The 25,326-nt window shown below is 33.2% G+C and overlaps 1 protein-coding gene across 1 annotated transcript; it reads right to left on the reverse strand.

The window, feature by feature from the left end:
* Nucleotides 1–13,571: 13,571 nt before the first annotated feature.
* actr2a (actin related protein 2a) lies at nucleotides 13,572–24,665 on the reverse strand. The gene is made up of 9 exons (XM_051139016.1): nucleotides 24,503–24,665; nucleotides 22,252–22,362; nucleotides 19,161–19,376; nucleotides 19,000–19,072; nucleotides 18,602–18,738; nucleotides 16,576–16,725; nucleotides 16,211–16,356; nucleotides 14,634–14,766; nucleotides 13,572–14,132 (listed from the first exon to the last, which is right to left on the reverse strand). Exons 1-9 carry the CDS (start codon nucleotides 24,548–24,550, stop codon nucleotides 13,962–13,964), a joined length of 1,185 nt encoding a protein of 394 aa, XP_050994973.1. The 5' UTR covers nucleotides 24,551–24,665; the 3' UTR covers nucleotides 13,572–13,961.
* Between the last annotated feature and the right edge of the window lie 661 nt (nucleotides 24,666–25,326).

A 25,326-nucleotide genomic window follows, 5' to 3' on the forward strand; every position in this document is an offset into this window, starting at 1 on the left:
ACTATTTATATATTTGTATATATCTGAATATTTTGTAACAAATATATCAATAAAATATATTGAATATATATTTCTGTATACATAAAATTACATATTTTTTTATATATCTATATATGTATTCGCACACATATATGCACACCAGTGTTTTCTGAGCATCAGGAGGAGACTATTATGGTTTTTATTATTCTGAATCTGTGTTTATTTTTATATTTCACATTTTAATTTTAGTTAAAGTTTTAATCATTTTGTGGCATGTTTTTGTCTTTTTTTATACATGTGTCTATGTAGTTTTTGTTAGGGATCGACCGATTATTACAAATCAAGCAGACCGATAACCGATATTTTGAACCGATATATATGTCTGATGTAAAAATGAAAATTAACTTCAAAATTAAGAATAACAAGGGTTCTGACAAAAACTTTTTTTAAATGCATTTAAAATATTTTATCGGGCAAAATAATGGGTTTTGAAAATGCCCAATACTGATAACCATAAAAATGCTTATTATCAGTGCCAATAATCAATCGACCCCTAGGTTTTACTTATTTTATTTCAGTTTTAGTTATTTTAGTACATTTAATTAAAATGAAAAATGCTAATTTGGCAATTAATTAAAATAAGTTTTTTATTCCAGTTGAAGTAAATTTTAAGTAAAATTTTTGCTACTTGAAATAAAATATTTAAAGATTTTTATTTATATATATTATTTTGACTGGTTTTCAATTTAGTTACAGTTTTAGTTAACTAAAATAACCATGATGCACATACACATAGTTATATGTATTATGAATTTGTCTTAAATTTAATATTTTATTGTTGGGAATGATTTATTCAATTTACTTTAAATCAAAGTTTATCAATTTTGCTACATTAAAAATTCAGTTCATTTAAGTTTTTTTAAATGCCTATGGAGAAAACTAATGTGTTATTTATTGCAGTTAAAGTTAATTTTTCGTTACTTGAAATAAAATATTAAAAAAAGATATTTTTATTTATATATATTTTTCGTTGTTTTAAATTTAGTTTCAGTTTTAGTTAACTAAAATAGCCCTGATGCACATACACATAGTTAAATTTATTATAAATTTGACTGAAAGTTAACATTTTATTGTTGGGAATGATTTGTACAATTTACAATGCTTTATGGTCGACCCATATGATTTTCAGGGCTGATGCCAATACCAATTATTACAAATCAAGTAGGCCGATAACCGATATTTTGAACCGATATATATGTCTGATTTAAAAATGAAATTTAATGTCAAAATTAAGAACAATAAGGGCTCTGACAAAAACTAACTCCATTGAAGTTTTTAAATGCCTATGGAGAAAATGAATGTGAAAAATACTTCTGCAACCAAGGAGTTTTTAAAAAAGTCACACCATGTTCACCACTGCCATAAAGTTATATATCAGCATCAAAACTGTTCAAATCAGCTGTTTTTACATATGTCTATATAATTTTTATTAAGGCTTGACCAATATGTTTTTCAGGACCAATAACCAATATTTTGAACCGATATATATGTCTGGTGTAAAAATTACAATTAATGTCAAAATTAAGAATAACAGGGGCTCTGACAAAAACTAACTCCACTCAAGTTTTTATGCCTATTGAGATATGTGAAAAATACTTCCGCAACCAAGGTCTTTTTAAAAAACTGATTGGCCACTTTTGCATACTATTTCCATCTCATTATGCTCAACATTGCCACAAAGTTATATATCAGCATTAAAACTGTTCGATTTGGCTGTTTTTTGTGTGTGTGTGTGTGTGTGTTGCACACTTTCAGCGAGGACAACTTGTGTCATGTCTGGTTTAGGTGAAAATAAAAGCCAAGAGACTAGAAAACAACGACAGACAAATGATAGTAAGTCACACAGATGTTTAACTGTTCAATATTATGGAAAAGCGTGTGTGGCCACTGTCCAGTACGAAACTGTGCATGAATTACACGTGACAGTGTTTGTGTGTGTGCAGAAAGCCGGGCACGTGCTGGCATGACAGCATGTCCCGTAGCCCGGCACTCTCGAGTGCATCTTCCCCTGCATTATCCAACAGAATGTGTAACCGTTGCAATGCAAAGTCAAAAACATCTTAATCGTGAGCTCCCGAATGAGTGAATAACAGCTTGAGTGAGACAGATGGGGAGAGGGAGGGGGTCCCAAAGGCCTTGTCCAGCTTTGGAACTGTAACTACAAATAGCATCAAATTCCAACATGTGCAGACATTTAGACCACGCTGGACTCAACAGGAGTCCTTCTTTGTCCTCTTCCCACTGTTAAAGCTGAGGAATCAGGTAACAGCACACTAATGCATATACCACAGCGGGGATGACCAAATCACCTTACAACACATCTACGCCAAGTGAGCTACATGACGAAACCAGAATGATCCTGTTATAGTCTGGTTTTGTCATTTCGTCTGCTGACAGATTTGTTGGTTATAATGGGAGAATGGTAGTTTTGTCATTCTGGTGCTGAGTGTTATAGTCATTTCACCTACTGACAGTTTTGGATGATAATGTGCTAGTAATAGTTTTGTTACATAATGTGCATTTTAGGTTCGTTTTTTCATCCGATGACATCTTTGTTAATGGGTCATTCTGGTGTAACTTGCATTCTGGTTTAATGACGAAAATGTACCTGTTTTCACGAGATGCAAAATACGTACAGTCTGCACTACACTTAAACCTACCCGACAGTATGAACAAAAGCGAATGTGATGTAAAAACACAATTGCAAGCGTGCCATTTTAGCTTTTTTTCCAATCTCTCATCTTTCAGCTCTTTCATCACAAGACATGCTTTTCACAGGATTCATACAAGTATTCCACATCCAAGTCCAATTCTGTGCGGGCGGAGCTACCGAGCTACGTCTGGAAATCGAAATATATGAAGCTGTAATCATAACTGTGTACGTACGTTTTTTACATTTTATTTTATTTCAGTTTTTGTTACTTGAAATAAAATATTAAATAATTTTCAACTCGAGCGGAAAACTCACATGACGTGCTGTCGTGCAAGCCAATTAGCGAAGAGCTTATTGATACGTCTGGATATCGATACATCATCCATTTGCATGAAACATTTCTTTAATTTTTTGTTAGCAACACTTTAATTTAAATAATTTTAATATTATAAATACAATAATATAACATTAATAAATTAATACTTTTTAAAATTAGTTTTAGTTAACACGCTAGATTTGTTGTTTCATCTGCTGACGTCTTTGTCGATTATAACAGACCATTCAAATGTAATAATTTTGTCTGCTAATAATAATTCATCTGTTGACATGAATAAGAATTCACTAGTTTTGTCATTTCACTTAATTTTTCATTTTATCACTGACAGCTTAGCTGGCTTACTATTTTTGTTGTTTTATCCGCTTCGTTGATTATAATGACGTAAATACTATTTACGTCATCTGTGTTTAGTTTAGTTTCATCCACTGACATCTTTGTCGATCTTAACAGAAGTGAACTGATTTCGCCATTTTAGTTCGGTCATTTGAAATACGGACAGCTTCATTGATTATACACTGTAGATGTGTAACGTCACTTGTTCGGAGTGAAGAACAGGGTGTTAAATCTTTGCCACTCAGTAGGCATATTTAGTCTTAAAACACGCTCATTCATATGCATTAATGTCAGAATGACCCATCTTCCTGATTGCACGCAGCTGAACCCGTCACCCCAACCTTACTCCCAGGCTGCAGGAGGCGCCGTGAAGACGCTCCCCCCATCTCATTCAGGACCCTGTCGTGCAATCACAGGGATTTGCGAATGAGTGTTTGTGCAACGCAGCTTCCTCCCAGTTGGGAACACACAGATACACACACCAGGATGTTATTGTGCGTGACACACAACTAAGAGTTTGAAGTGTGTGTGTGAGAAAGATGAAGGTCAACAAAGATTAAATGGACATTGATATCAACACTGTAGCTTTACACAAAAGAACAAGGAAGAGGGAGGAAATAGAGATGTTCAGAGAGCGAGAGGGGAGTGAAGGAGCCGTCTACGTCTCCAGAGAAGTCTTCCCACACTGAGCAGGGACCTCGGAAGGAGCCGTGCGTGCGTGTGTGTGTTTGCAGGAAAAGAGAGGGCCGGGCCAGCATTGTCTCTTTCCCCGTGTACACCCTTGTTTGTTTACTTTTAGCAGTAGTTATCTGGCAACCTGTCCGCAGGGCCTGAGAGGTCAGGGTAATGAATTTACTGCATTAGTCCGAGGTCAGCTGGAAGCCTGTTGGACCTTGCACGTCTCAGTGGAGCGATACAATGCTTCAAATCCGGTTAAAGTGCATTTTAAGAGTCCAAGTCTGGAGTTTTTTGGTAGCGTCTGGATCCTTGAGACTAAAGTATAGAGAGAGACACAGTAAAAATTGTCTCAATAGAGCCATGGGAGCAGTTTCTTATGAGCAGACAGCATGATGGGAAACAGACACGGATCTGGAGCGGGAAGGAAGCGGATGAACACATTGCATGCTACCTTTACACTCTTAACCCTCTGGTCTTGTTATTTTAGGGGGGGGAAATATGTTTTGAATTTTTTTAAAATTTGACTTCATTGGAATAGAGTGCATTAGTGCCCACCCTCTTTTTCAGCAGCGTTGATTCCGGAAGTATTTTTTCCATTCATTCATCCCAAAGGGATTTATAGAAGTATTTGTTAAAGTGATATAAGCCATGAACCAAGCCAACCAAGCCAAACTTTGATTTGAAGCAAAAAGGTTTTTGAAAATCCAACAAAAAGACAAAAATACAAGACTGGGCTTTAATGAGGGAAAGAACTACAATTCCATGAAGCACAATGACAATTGAAGCAAAATCAAAATCATAAAACTATCCATTTGAAGTTGCTGATTATACACTATGAGTCAAAAGTTTTGGAACAGTAAGATTTCTATTGTTTTTTTAGTCTCTTCTGCTCACCAAGCCTGCATTTATTTAAAACAAAGTACAGCAAGAACACTAACATTTTGAAATATTTTTACTTTATGTGAATATATTTTAAAATGTAATTTATTCCTGTGATCAAAACTAAATTTTCAGCATCATTACACCAGTCTTCCGTGTCATTCTAAACATTCTAATATGCTGATTTGCTGTTCAAGAAACATTTATTATTATTATTATCAATATTTAAAACTTAGGATTCTTTGATGAACAGAAAGATCCAAAGACCAGGATTTATCTGAAATAAAAAGCTTTAACAGATAAATGTGTTCTTCTGAGCTTTCTATTCATCAAAGAAACCTGAAAACAATTCTACTCAGCTGTTTTCAACATAATAATTGAATAATTTCTGAAAGATCATGTGACTGGAGTAATGATGCCAAAAATTCAGCTTTGAAATCACAAGAATAAATTACATTTTAAATATATATTCAAATAGAAAACAGTTCTTTTAAATAGTAAGAATAAGTTTTACTGTTTTTGCTGTACTTTGGATCAAATAAATGCAGGCTTGGTGAGCAAAAGAGATTTCTTTAAAAAGCAAAAATATTACTGTTCAAAAACTTTTGACTTATAGTGTATATTGTAATATTTAGGTGTCACACTCTATGTTGTGAAACATGGTGACTTTTGTGGCACTATGTGAACACACACACACAAATTGTTAATGGTTAAATGGTTGTTAAAAAAAGTAACACTTGTTGTTCCTGGTCAAAAATGACATAGGAAATATAAGGGAAATATGAAAATACATAGCAATATTTGGGGGGAACATTCTACAAATCAGCCAAAATGCAGAAAAAAACACATACATAGCCATGAAGGGGCTGAAACAGGAACCTTTTGTCTTCGGTTTATGCTTTTTTTCCAAAAGCGCCACAGTAAAATTATATAATATTATTAAAAATCATGTTTTTTCAATAACATTTTAATAATAGTAACTGTATTAGGTCCCTAGACAACTAAAAACAAACAAATATGCAACAAACAATTCATTAATTGTGCAGGGCTTTTACTGTGAGGTTGAGCTTACCATCTGAGGAGCATAAATTCTATTCATAATTTTCTCTCTCTCTCTGTATGTGTATGAGTGAAGAACAACACAGTCTGCATTTGTCTGACTACTCACCAAGGAAGGCAGGCATTTTGGCATGTCTGTCACACAGTCAATATCTAAATAAGTAATTTACATCGTGTCTGTTTTGTTGGTTATAATGAGAAAAGCAGCCGTTTGAACGGTGAGTGGATTCTAACGTAAACGGTTCTGATTGGCCATTGCGTTCAAAAAAATCAACAGCTATCTCTGTGACTGGCTACATTGTTCAACGCTGCATGAACGCGTTGTAAATAGAAACGCCTATTCACAGAGCGCGAACACAACTACGCAGAAATTCATCTAAAAACACGGTTCTTCTCATTAATTAGTTGTCTCATCTGTCTGTTGTATGTTTTCATGTGTAATTTCGGTAACTCACAGAGATGGAGATATGAGCTGTGTCATCTTGTGAAGGTTGCTGCCGTCAACTGGAGCTGCTCCCGCCAAATTATGTAGTCTGTGCGTGAATCAAATGCTCCGCCCTCTACTGAAGCATTAAAGCATTAAAATATGATACATACCAGAGACTGTCTTAATACTGGGAAATGAGAGGGTCTGTATTACTTACTATTGGAGAAAGCGTAACGGTCAACTTGGATCACAGGTGCCTTGATAACCAATTGACGTCACTGAATTTCAGACCGAGTCGTTACGGATACCACATGAATGAGAAGTGCCGTAAACTGCATCCCGCCTGTCGCAAAAAGTCCGCGTCTTCTCATATAAAACATTTTTGCGATGTAAACTCCAAAAATATTGTTTAGTGTAAAACATGTTGAAGATTAGCCAGTAGGCTGTCGACTCTATAAATAAGCTGTTTCCTCAAAAAAGCTGTTCATTCACCGCAGCCTCTCCTCCATTGACATACAATAAAAATGACTCGCACCTCGACTGTAAATGACTTTCCAGTGTTGTAAACGTAACCATTTTGATATTTACTTCAGTCAGTCATTATGATTACACCTGTAACCATATATTTACTATTTATAAATTTATAATTACTACCAGGGTTGGGGCCATTCATGAATTGAATTGAGAATGAATGGTAAATTCCAATTCACTTCCTGGAATGGAATTGGAATTGGAATTGCATGCAGCTGACAGGAAATGGAATTGGAATTGAATTGGAATGTCAGGAAACAGAACTGAAATCAAATAAATTCCACTGGAGATATTTAGGCTTGAGAGATGCAATCTTAGCGATGACAATTTTCAGGAAATGATGATAATTCGATGCAATAAAAAGTGAATGAAATACATGAATGAACATGACTCATTTTTTTTGTGAGTTGAGACATATATTATGTGGTAATCATATATTGAATGTATAGTACATCCAGAAACTTATCACCACTGTCATTCAGTTATTAATTCATAATGTACAGTTCTCATTTTTATTTACTTGCATTTGATCAACTCTATTTCATACATTACTTGGTATTTGTAAAGCATCATAAATAAAGTTCAAATCTATGTCTCTAAATGCAATCACAAATAAATGCTCAGAAACAGCAATAAATGGAATTCAGTGGAATTTCCCTGAATTAAATTCCACTTCCTGTAATTCCAATTCAATTCCAATTTCCTGTAATTGTTGTTGAATTCCAATTCCATTTCCTTCTTTGAATTGGAATTGTTGAGTTCATTCCTGAATTGACCCCAACCCTGATTACTACTAGCGTGGGAACCGAAGAGCATTTGACGCTAGCTACTCCAATACTGAATGCAGCATTAAAATGCTTTGGTAAATAATAATTATGACATAAAAAGTTATTATTAGAACAGTCTATATTAAGATACACTGTCATTATGAGATACACCGTCAAAATGAATACATACTAAATTATATTTCTGTCATAATTCTGAGATTAAAAGTAGAAACTATGACAAAATTCATGATTATGATGTCTATGAACGTCTGCTTTTTTGTTATTACTTTTTTATCTCAGAATTTCTTTTGTGTGTCAGTTTATGTATTTAAAGTAAACAGACAAATGGATAAAATCAAGTCCCACCCTTCATGTTTCATTTCACACAAGAACATTTGACATTGTGATAGCTAAGTAAGTGTACAGATGCTTTCATGCTGACTTTGGAACCTTTCAATGTACATTTAGGAAGGAAAAATGAACCTGTTTGAATGCTGCAATACAGCCTTGTCCTCCAAACTCAATCCCAGCATGCCCTTGTGCCGACTGTCTTAGCAAATAACTCTGAAAACTGCTAGAAAGGAGCATTTACACCAGATTTCTGCTCTCACAGTCTGGTTGCATAATGATATTGATAGTAAACACGTCTGTGGTTCATTTCATACACCAATGAATCGGCTTGTTGTGCGCTGGATATGGCATGCGGTGTTCAACTGAACAGAATAACTATTCTCTTCCCCAGAGGGCAGTTCAGTCATGTGTACAGTGCAGAGTGGAATTGTGGGATATATATTATGTGAATAACACTGTTTTCTGCAGTGTACCACGTTACTTGTCATTAAGCAGATACCATTGATAACAAATCCTGTTCAATCCATCTTCAAATGTGACGGAGGAAATGATTTTTAGCAAATAATTACTAACGTTTTGATCTGTTCCTTACACGAAGACATGGAATACAATGGGGAAAAAACATACAGACTACTTTTATGGTGCTTTTTTAGGTTTTGTCTTTCTGCGGGTGAATAAATGATGACAAAATGTTCATATTTGGGTGAACAACCAGAAATTGGGACAAAATCTGCATTTGTGTGTCATTTATGCAAATGTATTACTGTTCTCAGTACAACAAACTAGTATGTGTAATGTAACATACAGCGAGTGAGTCTCTGTGTGCAGAGCAGCCTGGCCTTAATTTAAACAGGCCCCACTGAGTCTGACAGCCCCCCTGTTTACATGAATAAAATCGGAAACAAATGTGAACACAATCACCCCCTCCTCCACACACACACACACACACACACACAGACATATCATCATCAGGCCACAGCTCTGTATCACTATGCAAGATGACTGTATCTTCAAGAACCGATGGCCTTCTTGAGAAAAGACAAGAACATGAAGAGAAAAAAATGTTGTATTGTCCACAAACTAATGTTGCAAACACTAAAAATATTTCCTTCTATAAATATATATATTGCCTTTTCTTCCACCCCAGGGACAGAGAGACTCACTGTTTTATGGCCAGTTCTCCATGTGTCAATTTCATAAAAATTTGCACTGTGACATTAGTTTCTTGACAACTACACATGTTCGTCTCCCAAATTCTCATAATGTAACACACCTAGACATTTTGTAATTCCCGTTAAAAAAAAAAGCTTAATATTTCGGCGATAATGTAGTCAACCTGTCATTATCGTAAAAAGTGATCATGATTATTTTGATGTTATTTGATTCTGCATGCCGCTTATTTATGGAAGCTTGTTTTCGCCACTGAATAAAGAAAAAAGTTAATTGCGACTTTTTATCTCACAATTCTGACTTCAGAACACACAATTGTGTTATTAAGTCAGAATTGTGAGACATAAATTCGCATATCTGAGAAAATATCAGTCTTTTTCCCCCTCAGAACTGAACTTTACAACTCACAATTGCAAGTTTATTTCTCACAATTCTGAGAAAAAAGTCAGAATTGAGTTTATAACTTGTAATTCTGACTCTTCAAGTTTAAATTCCACAATTCTGACTTTACATCTTGCAATTTCAAGTTTATATACCGCAATTCTTACTTTATAACTCGCAATTGCAAGCTTATATCTCACAATTCTAAGAAAAAATTCAGAATTACAAGTTCGTAACATGCAATTTGGAGAAGAAAAAAAGTCAGATTTGTTAGTTTCTACCCCGTAATTCTGACTTTATATTGCAAAATTCTGACTCAACTCGAAATTCTGACTTTATAACTCGCAATTGCAAGTTTATATCTCACAATTCTGAGAAAAAAGTCACTATTCTTAGTTTCCATCCCGTAATTGACTTTATATCGCGCAATTCTGATTTAACTCGAAATTCTGACTTTATAACTTGCAATTGCAAGTTTATATCTCACAATTCTGAGAAAAAAGACAGAATTACAAGTTTGTATCACGTAATTCTGAGAAAAAGTCAGAATTCTTAGTTTCCATCCCGTAATTCTGACTTTATATCGTGCAATTCTGACTTAACTCGAAATTCTGACTTTATAACTCGCAATTGCAAGTTTATATCTCACAATTCTGAGAAAAAAAGTCATAATTCTTAGTTTCTATCCCGTAATTCTGACTTTCTATCGCGCAATTCTAACTTAACTCAAAATTTTGACTTTATAACTCGCAATTTTAGATCTCACAATTCTGAGGCAAGTTCGCATCGTGCAATTTGGAGAAAAAAAGTCAGAATTGTAAGATGCAAACAAGTAATTGTGAGAAAAAGTCAGGACTGTGAGATAAAAAGTCGCAATTACCTTTTTTATTTTTTATTCAGTGGCGGAAACGGCTTCTATAGTTATCACATGTCTGCTTATCAGACAAGAAACTAATTGGACATGTAATATTTATTTAAGGGTGTTTGCATAAGTTATTTAATATTTTTGTGACGTGTGTATGTTTATACAATATTTATCAACATGTATGTATATAAATGTGTGTACATATATATAGATACATGCATAATAGCTTGAATAAATAATGAGTATGTGTGTCTGAGGCTGGTACTGTAAATTACAGCTTTAAGAGATGAACAGAGTGAAAAGACACCGCTTGTATACAGCACATCTCCATGGTAATTGAAATGGGCGGCAATTCCTTGTGGGCTTCCATAGTTACATGCCACATATGAAGAAAAACAACTGTTTCTTACACACACACACACACACACACACACACACACACAGCCCTGGCTTCAGTCTACTTAAAAGACTCACTTTAACCATTGAGTTATAAATCAGTTTTCTTTATTTAAATCAGTGGTCTGGCAGTACGCTACAAATGAAACAAAAACCAAAAAGCAGAAAACAAACAAACAAACAAACAAAACGACTACAATACCCAAACTTGGCACTGGAAGAATGCATGTGAGTGAAATCAATGAAGCTGTCGTATAGTTTGTTCCATGTGCGAGTGTGTACACAGAAACATCACTGATCCAGCTTCTAAACAGCTGTCACGAGTACAAACACTAAAATTATTAGCATCATTAACAATACCATCATTATTATGTCATTCATATTACAAACAGGCAGTAAACCATTACATCACGGGTGCCTTCGGTCTGGGAATGAAGAAAAAAAAAACCCATAGAACAAAAGTAGCGAAGTGAACAACTGTGAGGCTCCTTTGGTGAATGAAACCCGACTGAGACTCGTCAGAACACTAAATGAATGAGCTGATGAAAAGGATGCAGGGTTATTGCAATGGAATGAGCGACGGATGATGCACATGTGTGACATGCATGAGCTGCGACTAAATGCACTGCTGCAGCAGCTCGCATTGTTTTATGGTCGATTCTTCGTAGGTGAATCCCAAAATCAAAAAGAAAAGCAATTAGAATTACATTAGATTATCCTCTTCTAATATCATAAAGCTTTTTGCATTGTGACAGTGCTTTCTTGACAAATTAAACAAACATTCATCCTCCTTATTCTCATTATCGCAACACACTTAGACATTTTACTTTTGAAAGTTTTGTAGCTCCAGTAAATCCACAGGATGGTAATTCTTATTAGATTTACAGTACAAATACGGTAATTCAATTATTCATTTTTTTATTTAAATCCGCATTAAAGGCAGTACAACAAAACCAACCATGTACTACACAATTAAAAAATTACAGTAATTACATTCCATTTTTTCTGTGGATCTCAGTAATGAAAATGTTTTTTGCATTATGAAAATAAGAACAGTAATGAGAATGATTTTTTAGCATTATGGCAATGACAGCACTTTTTATTTATTTTTTTTTTGGCATTTCAGTAACGAAAGTGTGTCTTTTTTTTGCATGATGGAAACAAAAATGAGGGATTTTTCTGCATTACAGTTAAGAATTTTTGTTTTTTAATCTTTTTGGTAATGACAACACTTTTTCCCACATTTCAAAAATGAAAATGTTTTTTTTTTGCATCATGCAAATAGGAATGAGAGACATTTTCTGCATTACGGTAATGAGAAAGATTTTTTTTTATAGCATTATGGTAATGACAACACTTTTCTTCCTGCATTTCAGTAATGAAAATGTTTCTGTTTTGTATTATGGAAATAAAAATTAGGGAATTTTCTGTGTTATGGTAATGACAATGATTTTTTAGCATTATGGTAACTACAACATTTTTCCTGCATTTCAGTAATGAAGAGGTCTCTTTTTTGCATTACGGAAAAAAAAAATAGTGATTTTCTGCATTATGGTAATGAGAATGATTTTGTTTAGCATTTTCCCAGTAATGAAAAGGTTCCTTTTTTGCATTATGGAAATAAAAATGCATTGCGGAAATGAGAATGAATTTTTTTTTTTTTTTTTTTTTTAAAGTATTATGGTAATGACAACACTTTTTTCCCTGCATTTCAGTAACAAAAAGCTTTTTTTTTTTAATTATGGAAATAAAAATGAGGGATTTGTCTGTGTTATGGTAATGACATTGATTTTTCAGCATTATGGCAATGACAACAACACCCCCCCCCCCCACACACACACATTTCAGTAATGAAAAGGTTTTTTTGCATTAAGCAAATAAAAATGAAGGATTTTCCCGCATTACGGTAATGAGAATGATTTTTTAGCATTACAATAATGACAATTCGGACAAAGAGTGCTAAGATGTCATGAAAATAATGTCACAATACAAAAAAAGTTTCAAGTTTCTTTAAGGAAACTATAACTTCTTATTTCTTTCTTTTGATTTTGGAGTGAAATGTGACCTAGACACGTTTCAGCTAGATGCGGAAATGAGGTTCTAGATTGTACGCTAAACATGCGGCAAAATATTATCACTTCCCTTTCGAATGCAGTCTGTTATTCATACTATCGTTTGCGAAGTTCCTTTAAACTGATCCTGGAACTGCAGGCGGAATGAGTCTAAATGTACTAATTTTCATGACTACAATGAGACTCTGCTCATGACAAGTGCATTCAAAGCATCCTCAGCAATGGTGTTTGACAAAAACACTCTTCAAATCTTCTGTTAAATGCTATTTGGGGAAGTTGGTCCCGGTCGCTACTGCATTTTTTTTCTCTCTCTATTTTCAGGGCATCCAATAATGGAGCGTGCAGATGCTGAGATTAAAGACAGAGAAAGACATCACAGGAAGTTAAAGAAAGAAAGTAGACGTTTCAGCAAAAGCAATCTGCCTTTAGAGGTACGTCTGCGTGTTTGATACTATTGGCCACAATTACATTCTTCATTTTTTTTTTATTAGCAAATTGGCTGCAGCGATTTGTATCCTTATTACAAAAACAATTTTATTACCAAAGGAACTTTTCTTAAAAATACATCTTTTTATTGTTTTGTCCCTCTACTTACACAACATCTTCCTGTTTCTTACTCTCTTCTGAGCAATATTCTTTTTTTTTTTTTTTTGAAGTCATGAGACAGACAGGACTCAAAACAAACAGGTCATGATATGATGATACACGAGGGATCGTTTGAGGATTAATTTTGGCAGCATAAACGAGTCGTTTTGTGAACAAATCACTTGATTTCATTCGATTTTTGTCTCATGCTGTGCAGCGGTGATATGAACCTTTACATTTGGAATGTCGTACAAACTTTGAGCACTTCTTTTTTGGATTGCAAAGGAAGTTCAAGTATTCGAATATCATTATTCTCAAGTATATCCTCATAATCTGCCGAAAACCTCTGAGAGTTTAGGCTGCCAAAATGCCACCCTGTGACTGGGAGTGTGAGTGCAATGTTGTGTGTGCATGTGTGTGTATATATGTGTGTGTGATTTATCTAACGGTGACACCCAGCTTCTCCAGAACGCGTGTGCCCTTCTCCTGGTATTCCTCTCTGGTCATCCAGAAGTTGTCTTTGTCCTTCATGATGTCGGCTAGCACCGCTCCGCCCAAGAACACCATGTGTTTACGGCGTGGAGGATCCTCGATGCGAATCTTAAACTTCTACAAAAGCAGAAGAGATAACAGATTCAGAAAAACAGCTATGCTGTACAATGAAATTATTACTAGTAAAACATCAAACTGCTCTAGATATTAATAATACGAAGGCAAAAATGCTCCAGTAGCGATTCATCTGTTTTAATATAGCTAACATTTGATTAGATTTTATTGCAGGCCTGTGTAGTTATCCATTTAGTGCATCTGCAAACACCACAGTGACCTTTTACATGGTTAGAAAAAAAATGTTCTCAGAAAGGAAGAAAAAAAGAAGTCCTAATTTTAAGAGAGAGTTCCCCTTAATAAAGGAAGTTCATTTCTGACATGACAGTCCATAGATAATCTCAAATACTGCTAGATAAATTCCAACAGTGCTACCTAGTCAGTTTGAGGTGAATATCACCACCTAGTGGTCAGAGCCTGCATCCTAGAGACGGTCAAATGGAGTAAGTGTGCATTGGGGTCTGTATTACAGGTTAGCTGTGGTTAAAGGTGTGTTATTGGTACCGAGAGCTTGTCGACGTCTCCCTTTAGCACTCGCTCCAGGTAGAGCTGCTTGAGCTCACGCTCCAGACGAGACGGAAGACCAGGATACATCGTAGATCCGCCCGACAAAACGATGTGTTTGTAAAACTCAGCCCTGAGACACAGACAAATATGGGTGTGAATATCACATAAAATGCATAGGATATAATGATTATATTATAGTTATAAAATATTATCAACATGTCCAGTTTTTAAAGATTTAAACATCCACATAATATATTTTCTATTTGTTTTTTTTTGTTTTTGTTTTTGTTTTTTAATATTACATGATGCATTTGTAAATGCAGTCTGAGACAAACAATACATAAAAATAAGATTATATTTGACAACATATGTAACAGATAAAGATATATGTAATACATAATTTTAAATTATCTAAAAATATAATATACATATATATATATATATATATATATATATATATTATATATATTTTATGTATATATAGGTGTTGTTAATAAAATATTACAACATTATATGTAAATTCATTAGCAAATACAATTTTTTTAAAAACAATTTTCAAAAATCATGTTTTTTCACTGTGCATTTCAATTAATCTCAATCAAACTGCAGTTGGGTTATTTTGATATAAAGTACAAATACCAAAAATATAATAATCAATACAGCTAACACTAAAACACAATAAAACAGAAAAACATGATAACAATTAAAAACATGATTTCTGAAAAAAAAAAAAAAAAAAAAAAAAAAAATAAAAGTTATCCTTTATAACAGCATATATATCCTATATATATATATATATATATATATATATAAATAACAGGTAAAGATACAAAGACGACATTATTACATATTACAGACAAAAATATTTTTAACATTACTATAATATTATAATAACATTTACATACAATTACACAATTATAATGTTCAATAATTAAAAATCTGTTTTCCAAAAGATATTACACATTTGTATGTAAAAAGGAGATATATTTACAATAGGTATTTTACAAAATATCTCCATGGAACATGATCTTTACCTAATTTCCTAATGATTTTTGGCATAAAATAAAAATCAATCATTTTGACCCATACAATATATTTTTGGCTATTGCTACAAATATACCCCAGCGATATACTAGATTTGTAGCAATAACCAAAAATTGATTGATTTTTCTTTTGTGCCAAAAATCATTAGGATATTAAGTTAAGATCAGATAAGATAAGATAAGATATTTTAGTAATATGCATTTCTAAGAACTTAATTTTTGTGACTTTAAAGGCAATCTTCTCAATTTTTCTCGGCCAAATATTGTCCTAACAAACCATTCATCAATGGAAAGCTTATTTATTCAGCTTTCAGATGATGTATACATCTCAGTTTCAAAAAATTGACCTTTATGACTGGTTTTGCGGTCTATGTCACATATATATTATTTATTTCATATTATACAACATATAAACATTATATGTAGTAACGGTTAAAGACAGAAATATAAATTTATAATAATATGCATTATATAATACAACATACACTCATATATTAATATTGAATATGAAATCTGAATATTCTAACTGACCTGGTATCGATGTCGGCTGCCTGGATGGTGTTGAAGAGCAGTTCGGCCACACCCACTCCCTCCACGTTAATGAGGTGAGGCTGGAACAGAGCCTCTGGAGCCTCGAAACGCTCGCCGCCCACTTTAATCACCCTGCCGTCCGGCAGCTACAAACCCAGTGAGAAACCAGTGTGAATTCTCCCATTTTAAACACCGCTGACGTTTGCAAAGAGTTAAATTTACACAACACACTGCTGCCCTCTGGTGGCAATAACAAATCTAGGACTACAGAAGATGTCATTAGGAGGCTCCAGTCTAGCTTTTAAATGGTTTATGATGGTTTAGAAAATGCTTACTAGGTTGTTCCTCCATCAGTCGGAACTCACCGTGTAGGACTCCACCAGCACGGTGGTCTCCAGCGCAAGCTTCTGCTCCTGCTCGATGTTATAGCCTACGTAACACAGCTTCTCCTTCATCATCCTCACCGTCTCGAAGTCTGCTGAGTGGTTGAAGGCATAACCTCTCAACAACAACAGCTGGAGAGAGACAGATAGCGTTAAGATTCAGTCTGCACATTTGTTCCTGCAAACTACATCTAAAACTAGGGCTGGACGATAATCAAGATTTTTTTGCCCTCATAGTAATAGATGTGAATCTGACTCGTGATCGCTGTTGCATGTGATGTTCCTCTTAGCAATCTTGTCATGTCACTCTATATGCGTGTATATAGTATACAAATATATGTATTTACTGTAGGTCCTTACAGGCCATTCATTCACACAGAACACGCCTACGCATCTAAAATGCAAGACGCAGTGCTCAGGAATGTTTATAAAAAAAAAAAACAAAAAAAAAAAAAAAAAACACAACAGCGCTGAATGCTTACTCCACCACTGACAAATACAGAAGTTGCCATGCCATCCTGCTACTGTAAACAGAAGCTCGCAATGCTTGCCCCGCCTCCGTGGTCTTCTGATTGGTCCAATGTTTTGAAACTGACATTGATGAGCTGCGCTGCATGTGTTTACTTGACACAGCGTCTTAAATGCGCCACTTGCATATGAGACGCTGCAGGAGACGCAAGTGCAATGGTCATATACATCCGTACAACACCGGCTACACACAGGGTAGTACGTTTTCAATTGGAAAGTATTAAAAAAAATAAACAGTATTAAAAAAACTAAATAACCAACATGGAAAAATTACATTGGTTAGAGGTTCTGCTTTCGATTACTTTTTGATTAATCGTCCAGCCTTATCTAAAACAAATAGTTAATTGAAATAAAACTGTAACAGAAGTCAAATATTAGATGAAAAGCTTAAACTAAATGAAAATTAGAAATGTTGCTTTGACGAGTAACTGAAATTAGCTTATAAAACAAACTGAAATAAACTAAAACAAATCTAAATAAATTTTAACTACATAAAAATATATAAAAATAAACGCACAAAATGGTTACAAATTAAAAAATTAATGTATAAAATTATATATTATAATATAAAGTTGTTAGTGCTGTCAAATCGATTAATCACAATTAATCGCATCCAAAAAAAAAAAAGTTTATATAAAATATAAAAATAATGTGTGTGTACTGTGTATACTTAATATGTATATATAAATACACACACGTATTTAAAAAATATTTACATGTGTTTCCATGTATATATTTATATTAATATAATTGATATTATATATATTTTAATATACAAACATACCACATAATAAATATACACAGTATACACATATATCATGTAAGCAAACACTTTTATTTGGGATGCAATTAATCACGATTCGTTGTTTCACAGCACTAATATATATATGTATATATATATGTATATATGTATGTATATATGTATATATATATATATATGTATATATATATATATGTATATATATATATATATATATATATATATATATATATATATATATATATATATATATATATATATATATATATATATATATATATATATATATATATATATATATATATATACACGTACGTTAAATAAATACATGTAATATATATTTAGATTTATATATAATATAAATCAGAAATATGAATATGCATATACATATATGTTAAATGTATACATGTATTTGTGTATATTTATATATACATATACATGAATATACACAAATACACACACCGTACACACATTAAGAAAAAAGCAGACTTTTATTGTGGATGCTACTCATCCCGATTACTCGATTTGACAGCACTAAAAATTATTATATAAATAATTCTAAAATAACACTAGTTGACTTTGCATATTACTTCTTGTGACATAGTAATACTTACAATAAATGCATTAACATTGCATTAGAAATCCACAGTCTGACTGAAGATGAAAGTGTGTGCAAAGTAAACAGTCAGCGACTGAGACCGAGTATCTACGGGACGGTACCTTGATGAGGTAGCGTGTGATGTCTCGTCCGGCGATGTCCAGACGACGCGTGAGATGAGGAAGAGAAAAGCCTTCATACACTGGACAGATATGAGTGACACCGTCACCAGAGTCCACCACCACACCCGTCAGCAGACCTGTACAAAGAAGAGGCATTCACAAATATCAACTTATGTCTAGCACAGAGTTGTTGGTTTTGATTATATATTATCTAATGTTAAATTGTGTGTTTGTTATTTTATTATTTTTTTAAATATTTACTATTGTTAATTTTTATTATGTTTATTATTTTATAATTTATTACATTTATTGTATATTATTATTTATTATTTTTATATTTAGTTGATTATCTTGATTATTTTCATTTTTTTTCTTCTATAATAAAAAAGGTTCAGTACCTTGAGCGTATAGAGTGAGCACGGCCTGGATGGCGATATAAACCCCTGAGAACTGATAGGTCTCAAACATTACCTACAAGGAGACAAGAGGATCAAAAATCAAAAACACAAACCTCATTGAAGTTCCTCACAGATATAATTCAACAAACGGGTGCTCAAACCTCGATGATCTTCTCTCGGTTCTTGGTAGGGTTCATGGGCGGCTCTGTGAGCAGGATCTTGCAGTTTCGCGAGTCGATGTTGAGCTTTTCAGGACCGAAAGTGTAGTCCCACAGGTGCTTCATGTCGTCCCAGTTCCTCACAATCCCGTTCTCCATAGGGTAGTTCACCTCCAGCATAGAGCGCAGCTCGCTCGCCTCATCGCCCACCATTAGATCCTACAGGTCACACAGGAGAGGTCAAAGGTCAGAGACTCATTTCATTTCGAGCTGAATGGAAGTTGTCCAGGTTGAAAGAGAAATTAAGAGTGTTGAAGCTAGAGACAACTGGGAAAAGAAACTTAATTTTTATTTAGATTTTCAAAATAAAAGCCTAATAAAAAAAAAACCTTTGCACACGAGTTAACTAATGAATCTCTTCTGACAGCAAAAATATTAAAAGTAAATATACACATCTTAGCTAGAGAGAAAGTTGTTGAATGAAGACACAACCAGGGTTCCCATCAATATTATAAATGTAAAATAAAATTGTAAATTGAAATAAAGCTTAAATAAAAAAGGTAGATATTACAAGCAAAACTTTAACTTAAAAAAATGTTTTCATGAAAATTACAAGTCTTGCATTGGCAACTGAAATGTAACCTTAAGTACTACAATTACTAAAACTGATAAAATAAAATAATATAATAAATTAAAAATTACAAAACCACATAAAATAAAATAATTAAAATTAAAAATATAAAAAAGAACAGAAAAAGATAGATTGCAAAAGCACAAAATTACTAAAATTATTTAAAATAAATAAATTCAAAAACTGAAAGTATAAAAATAAAAGCCAATTTAAAATATTAATAATATTATAAATGTGTTTAAATGAGTGCTGTGCAATGATTAATCCTGATTAATTGCATCCAAAATAAAAGTTTTTGTTTATATAAAACATGTGTGTGTACTGTGTATATTTATTATGTATATATAAATACACACACATGCATGGATATATTTAATAAAAATATGTTTACACATTAAATATAGTTATATAGAATATTAATTAAATGATCAATTATCAAAAAATATATATACACATGTAAATACATGTAAATATTTTCAAAATATATATTGTATGTGTGTGTATTTCTATATACATAATAAATATACACAGTACATGCACATATTACGTAAACAAAAACTTTTATTTTGGATACGATTAATCGTGATTAAATAACACAAAACACTGATTCCCATATTGTTTTTAACCACAATTAATTATTATAGAAATGTTCCTTTCAGTTGTTAAAAACACTCGTTTTATCTGACATTTCCTGGTTTCCTATGACCATGAACCCTGCATATCCTATTTGGACACAGCACACTCATGCAATTCTGTACAGACCAGTGCATTCTGGGTAATGTGGTAATGTCAAACACTGACACAAACAAGGAAGACCATTTCATCAAGGTTAGCGAGAGAACAAGATATATGATTAGTCTGAATGCAACAATCAAGTCAAACTGCTACCAGCTCTGCATCTCCTGAGAGGGTTTGGAGAGAGAATTACTACAGGTTAGAATCACCACCATACAAACACACACATTCACACACTTACCATCCTCCTATAATCCTACAGCACCTCAATACAGTAACACAGGAGAGAAAGACAAATATGGACAGAACGGGAGGTAAGCAACGAGAACGAAACTCTTGAAGAGTAAAAATTAATGCAGGACCAGCAATGTTACTGCACTGATTCTTAGTAAAGGCCTAAAGCTCTGGGTTTCAATAAAAAATATCTTAATTTGTGTTCCGAAGATGAGCGAAGGTCTTACAGGTATGGGACGACATGAGGGTGAGTATTTAATTACAAAATTATCATTTTTGAGTGAACTATCCCTTTAATGTGAATCTAAAAGAAAATCAGAAAACTTGAGGCATTCATTGCACATATACACACACACACATATATATATATATATATATATATTTTTAAATAATTGTATTAAAATGCATTGATTAAATTAGTTAAAATTAGTTCTCTTAATTTGATGTCATGTCAATCAGTTTTGAAAAAATATTTTTCAGTACTTGATCTGTTGTAACCACTGCATGTCAACAATGTCAGTAATTATTAACACATCAGATGAAGGTTTTTGTCACTTTAAGGAAGTATTTTATTCTGTGCTCAATTTATTCTGTTAATATATTAATAAATATCAACCATGCTACATACACCTGCATGTTTTATTAGCGGAAAGTCCAGAAATATCAATTTCTAATTAGTGCTGTATTAAAAAAAAGTGTTTATGTTTAAATAAAAGGTGTCCAGGATCAACACTACACTCAGGTGATATGACTAAAACAATCTCTTAATCATTTTTCAGTCTTTTGACAATAATACAATGTACAGTATTTCTCTCAGCCTCTTAACAGAAAATGTATCTGATGCCAAACCCACAAGATCGCTGACAAGTATGATGTAACCGTACAAAAATATGAAATGTATTTATTTGACACCAAAGCCCTGACACTTTTTAAAGTTTTTTTTATATGAACAGAAAACGTTTTCATTTGACAGAAACTGCCTGTGATTGCTGACTGGTATCTGAAGTTAATGTTTACTAAAACAGCTTCACCCCTAGTGAAAAAGACTCTGCAGGAAGTTCAAGTCAAGCAGGAAGTTACTCAAGGTGCTGTTTATGCCCCGTTACCAAATATGACCATTTATAGTATTTCTTTGAAACCTTTGGAATGAAAACTTACAACCTCTGATACAAATTCTAGTGAGCGGCCTAAAGCATCATCCAAATCCTTCACGGCAATCCCAAAATGCATTGTGACAAGCTCGGAGACAAATAACAGTGGACGAAACTAGATTATAAACATACCTGTAGTTCATTTAATACCAAGAAGTATAAATAAAACATTTCATCTGTTAAAAAACGAACTGCTTAGTTGCTCAGGAGGTTGAATTTTAGTTAGGAGCTTTAGAAGACTGCTGTAGGGTATATATATAGCAAGGCAGCACACTAGGTGATTGGAACAGAGCCCTAGTCATGGTGTCAGTGTAGGGAAAGTTTTAGGGTGAGGAAACTTTACCTTGATCTCGATGTTTCCCACTTTGGCTGTGGAGCGGATGATCGGTCTCCCGACCAGAGCCGGAAAAATGTGCTCAGGGAAATTGGAGCCGGCATATCCACACTTCACAAACTGAATGAAAGAACGAAAGACAGTTAGAAAATAAATATTGCCTTGGTAACTAACAGAAATAAACAAAATAAAGTTAAAGTATTACAATTTCTAAAACTGAAATAAAAAATTAAAGCTAAATAGAAATGTAACAAAACTAATAAAAAAGAAAAAATCTGAACAGAATTTTTTTTTTGACATATTAAAACATTTAACATACTAAAACTACTAAAGCTGAAATAAAACTCGAAATATAACTTGAAAGGTAAATAAATATAAGAACAAAAGACAGAAAAAAATGAGCTGGGAACTAACAGAAATATATTAGAGTTGAAGTATTCAAATTTGTAACTGAAATTAAAAAAATGGCTAAATAGATATATAACAAAACCAAAAAAACTTAATATTATCATAAAAAAAAAAAAAAAAAAAAAAAAAAAAAAAAAAAAAGACAGACAAGGTTAGAACACTAGTTATTAAAAATTTGACCAATCAGAATGTAAAAAAAGAGAAATGTTTCCTTGCAACTAACAGAAATTTAGTAAAAAAATTAGTAAAATTAGAAAATTACTAAAATTACTAAAACTGAAATAAAACAACCTGAAAGGTAAATAACTATAAGAATGAAAGACAGACAGTTAGAAAAAAATTGCCCTGGTACGATTACAGAAACATATATATTAAGAGTTGAGGTATTACATTTCTAAAACTGAAATAAAAATAAATTAAAGCTAAATAAAAATATAACAAAACTAATAAAACAACTAAAAAAAAAAAAAAAAAAAAAAAAAAGAAAAACATGAAAATATAAAAATGAAAACCAAAAACAAAAAATTAGTAATAGTCAGTAATAGTAATAGTAATAGTCACTATTACTAATATTTTGTTTTTGGTTTTCATTTTTATATTTTCATTTTTTTCTTTTTTTTTTTTAGTTGTTTTATTAGTTTTGTTATATTTTTATTTAGCTTTAATTTATTTTTATTTCAGTTTTAGAAGTGTCAATGTCAAATCAGTGACTGATAAAAGTCTGAAAGTTAGAACACAAGTTATTATAAATGACCAGTCAGAATAAAAAAGAAACGTTGCCATGCAACTAACAGAAATAAGTGGTTTTTTTTAATATAAGTATAAAATTACTAAAAACAGAAATAAAAATAACTTGAGAGATAAATACAAATACAATAAAAATATATTAAAAAGACAAAATTACTAAAACTAAAAATAATAAAAATAAACAGGCTATATCATAATATCAGTTATATTGACTGAAAGAAATAAAATCACTAGCTATTAAGTGGAAAAAAAGAAAGAAACAGACAAAAATTAATGTGGATTTCATGTCAAAAAAAAACAGACGTTTCCCCTGTTGTAATGCACAAATATAAAATGACACGACAAAATAAACACTAAAAATATGACATAAATATCTACCTTAGCTGAGAAAAGTACTTAATTAGACATATTTTCTGCACATTTATCATGGAATATATGTATTATTTCAACGCCATGCATTTTTGAAGCATTAGCATGGTGTTCTGGATAATTATCATTATTCTAGACACGTATCATGCTAATACCATGGTATTGCAGGATATGTTCTACAAAAGCTACCTCGCTGTACCATTTTATTAGCAGACAGAGAGAGAATGATGATGGAATGTGTTTCTATGGTTTGTCTCGTAAGTCACTTCCTCTCTCGGCCAGATGTGAGATTACAAACTCGGAAGTGAGTTTGAGATCATCTTTATCTATCCTTTTACTGACACAAACACACATGCTTCATTGACATAAATGAGCATAAACATGTCTTCTCATTAATAACGCATGCTTACACTGCGACCTCATTAAAATATCAATGAAAATATGTGAAAATGTCAATCGTGTCGATACACGTACAAAGCTCCCACAAAACATCCAAATGCAAACCCATTTATAATCTGTCCTCATCTATGTCTTCCCTGCATCCGTTCAGAGCGTTTTCCACATCACAGGTCGAGTGCAAATCACAGATAATCAGAGTGTAAAATAAGGTGCTATCCGTTCACTTCCTGTTCCGCTGCATCTTTCTCCTGCAAGCCGTCATTAAATCACACACAGCCGCGAAAAAACACATCATCCAGACCGGAACGAGCCGTATGAGACCCGCAGTCACACTCACCCCGGTTCCGTTGTCACACACCACCACTTTCCTGCCTTGACTGTCCATGTTTCTACAAACTCGGTGAATCCGCCCTGATCTCAGCACCTCCGCCGCCGCTGCTGCTGTCTTCGGCCAGGCGGAAGTCAGCGCCCTACCCTTGACACCTCTTCAAAATAAAAGTCCGCCACAGTTTGTACAGCTACACAATAAAAGCGTATTTTTAAATATATATTTTTTAATTAATTATCAATAAAAATGACTTAAAATACCTACATTCAACGGACTGTGGTTTTCGACTGGTATTATTTCAGGCCCATAATATTACACAAAAGTGAAAAAAACGTTCTTAAAGCCAGAGTCAAAAAATATGGGCTGTTTAGCATTTGCGTTTAGCATTGTGACAACAGACTATTAGGAAACGGCTTATTTAGAGCTTGAAAGTATCTACCTTTTTCTTAACGTAAGAGTGGGGCCATTTGTAAATTTTATGGGTGTGGATTCCGGTCTCATCCACATCCAGCTATTTTTATTTGTACAAAACAACTTGTTTTGCTGCTTGATACTGCAAATTGGTGTCTAACCAGATTGTTTTAAAGTGTTATCTTAATTATGTACACACTGGTTTGTAGTGCAGTACAGTATACAGTATTACCGTCTACTACACATTGTTATTCTTTTGGTTATTTCCCAATACAACAGGGTTGCCAAGTCCGCGGTCTTCCCGCGGAATTGGGCTACTTTAACACTGCGGCTGCGGGTTGTTTTTGATGTCCGCGGGTTGAAGTGACGCCAATAACGTAAAATTTACCAGGGGAACCCTGACAAAAACGTGTATTTTATTA

Source organism: Labeo rohita, chromosome 1 (genome assembly GCF_022985175.1).
Source record: "Labeo rohita strain BAU-BD-2019 chromosome 1, IGBB_LRoh.1.0, whole genome shotgun sequence".
Classification (NCBI taxonomy): domain Eukaryota; kingdom Metazoa; phylum Chordata; class Actinopteri; order Cypriniformes; family Cyprinidae; genus Labeo; species Labeo rohita.

What these genes read in the sequence shown, in the direction of transcription:
- actr2a (XM_051139016.1), bottom strand. Translation starts at nt 24,550, where the DNA reads ATGGACAGTCAAGGCAGGAAAGTGGTGGTGTGTGACAACGGAACCGGG. An exon ending in TCACACGCTACCTCATCAAG is followed by an intron (nt 16,726 to 18,601) that starts GTACCGTCCCGT and finishes GTCTCTCTCCAG; the next exon opens with CTGTTGTTGTTGAGAGGTTA. An exon ending in GAGACGTCGACAAGCTCTCG is followed by an intron (nt 14,133 to 14,633) that starts GTACCAATAACA and finishes CTGCTTTTGTAG; the next exon opens with AAGTTTAAGATTCGCATCGA.